The 2,203-nt window shown below is 35.6% G+C and overlaps 1 protein-coding gene across 1 annotated transcript in view; it reads left to right on the top strand.

Annotated features, from left to right (window-relative positions):
* Positions 1–2,203, top strand: part of ASCC3 (activating signal cointegrator 1 complex subunit 3) — a gene marked incomplete at its 5' end in the record, with an annotated part of 204,773 nt that overhangs the window by 144,217 nt on the left and 58,353 nt on the right. The window contains 2 exons of the mRNA XM_015818005.1: positions 757–889; positions 1,684–1,809. Of these exons, the coding sequence (XP_015673491.1) occupies positions 757–889; positions 1,684–1,809 (259 nt within the window). The remainder of the gene's footprint in view (positions 1–756; positions 890–1,683; positions 1,810–2,203) is intronic.

Genomic DNA, 2,203 nt, shown 5'->3' with positions numbered 1-2,203 from the left:
TTGCACCCCATGCCCCCACTTCACAAGGAGGGACTCTGCACCGTCTATCTGAGGCACAGTGGCCTCCCTTGGACACAGGCTCTCCCTTATAATGACCGCTACCCCCCCGCCCCTACCCCGGGTCCTCGGCCGATGGAATGCCTGGAAACCTGGTGGGCACAGGTCAACAAGGGGAACTCCCCCCTCCATGCCCAACCAGCTACAATCAGAATAATTCAGTTATGTATATGAGGTTCCAAAGAATAACATACACAGTTTAAAAGATCTCAAATCATGCCTGGGATTTTATGTTTGTTTCCTTGTTCTATCTAGTACTTATCAGAGATGTGAAATTATAATGTTTAAAACATCTTTCTATGGCATTTGAAATCTTGGAAACAATATTTCCAGTCCCCATTATTTTTTACCTTTTATGACCAAAATTTCACAATTAGCATGTGGGATGATGTTGTTGGATCTTTCATATAAGCAGTTGAAGGTTATTTTAACTTTCTTTTTATAAATTGGAAATAAATTTTTAATGTTTTTTTAAAAAATGGATAAAGGTTTATATTTTATCTGCATAGCATTTCTAAGCAGAATACAACATTTAAAAAGGCATTATTGTATAAGCAAAATAAATGCAATACATGACTCTTAAGTAATATTGCTGTGTTTAAAAACACTACTTGATGTTTCTGAAAATCTACTATCTAAAAAGAGAGTGAGAGAGAGAGAGAGAACCTGTCTTATGTTATTACTATTTCACTTTCATAGATGTTCTTCAGATGATGGGACGTGCTGGTCGACCTCAGTTTGATGATCAAGGCAAAGCAGTGATTCTGGTTCATGACATCAAGAAAGACTTTTATAAAAAATTCCTTTATGAGCCTTTTCCAGTAGAATCCAGGTATAAGAGGAACATATATTGTTTTTATATGAATCTATAATATTCCATTAGTAATTATATTTTCTATGCCTGCATACTAAACATTGACTGGCCAAAATCCATAAAACCTGCTGGATCATTTTTTCCCCCTCCAGATGGATTTCTTTCATAGATCTTCAACTTAAATGATCAAACAGTGTTACCAAATAAATCTATGTCAAGTTTTAATTACATGTTTCTCCAGTGTGGGGTGTATGTATGTATGTATGTATGTATGTATGTATTTTTCTAATGTATAGATAAATAATTATATCTCTAATGAAATCTGGTTTATTCTCTTTCTTTCTATGCGTGTTCATGCATAAATATATCAGGTCTTGTTTTTAGAAGTTAGAGAATCTTAATGGTAGATGAATGTCAACGTGTATATCACAAGAACTAAAATAGTAAAATAGTAATATTATTTACAACCAACAATGTTCTTTTAAAGTATCTATATTTTGATGGCTCAGCAGTTTTACAGTGGGAATTAATTCTGTGTTTTTCTATTCATAGCTTCCAAATAAGAAAATAAAAAGAGTAACAATCTTCCTTCAAAATAATTTTGCATTTGTGCACTCAATTGTGCTAAAATAGCAGACTCCTAGTACAGAAATCTAAAATATCTAGTAGGTTAACTAGATTAAACTAAAGCCAGGTATTAAAACTGTTTATCTGCTAAATGCAATTTTGTGGATTTTTATAGCAACATTTCAAATTAATATAAATTATCTCAAGAAAGATGGTATACTATTTATTTGTTTATTTTTGTTCAGTTTACTAGAAGTTCTGTCTGATCACTTAAATGCTGAGATTGCAGCTGGAACTATAACTTCAAAGCAAGATGCAATGGATTATATCACCTGGACCTATTTTTTCCGCCGTCTTATTATGAATCCCAGGTAATTACATTCTTTGTCCCCATCTGATGTGCCAAATGAAAGACAAGAATTCAGGCTATGTATTTGGTATGTGCAAAACACATTGTTCTTTCTATGAACCGTACTGTTCTGGGGATAGTTTTACAGTTTCTAGATACAGATCCTCCAAACCAAAATCAGTTCACAGAGTTCTATTATGGAAACTAGCTTGTTTTGGGACTGGTCTACCTCCAGAACCTTCAATCACTTCCAGTTCAGAGGATTTACCGTATATACTCGAGTATAAGTCGACCCGAGTATAAGCCGAGGGACCGATTTTCCCACAGAGAACTGGGAAAAATTGGTGACCCGCGCATAAGCCGAGGGGGCATTTTGGCTGTTCCTCCCTGGCCGCCGCCCCACCCCCGCCGCCGCC

This window comes from Protobothrops mucrosquamatus, unplaced genomic scaffold, assembly GCF_001527695.2.
Source record: "Protobothrops mucrosquamatus isolate PMUCROS unplaced genomic scaffold, P.Mucros_1.0 scaffold663, whole genome shotgun sequence".
Taxonomy (NCBI): Eukaryota; Metazoa; Chordata; class Lepidosauria; order Squamata; family Viperidae; genus Protobothrops; species Protobothrops mucrosquamatus.
Note: the sequence above shows the minus strand (reverse complement) of the source record. Positions and strands in the feature narration are given on the sequence as shown.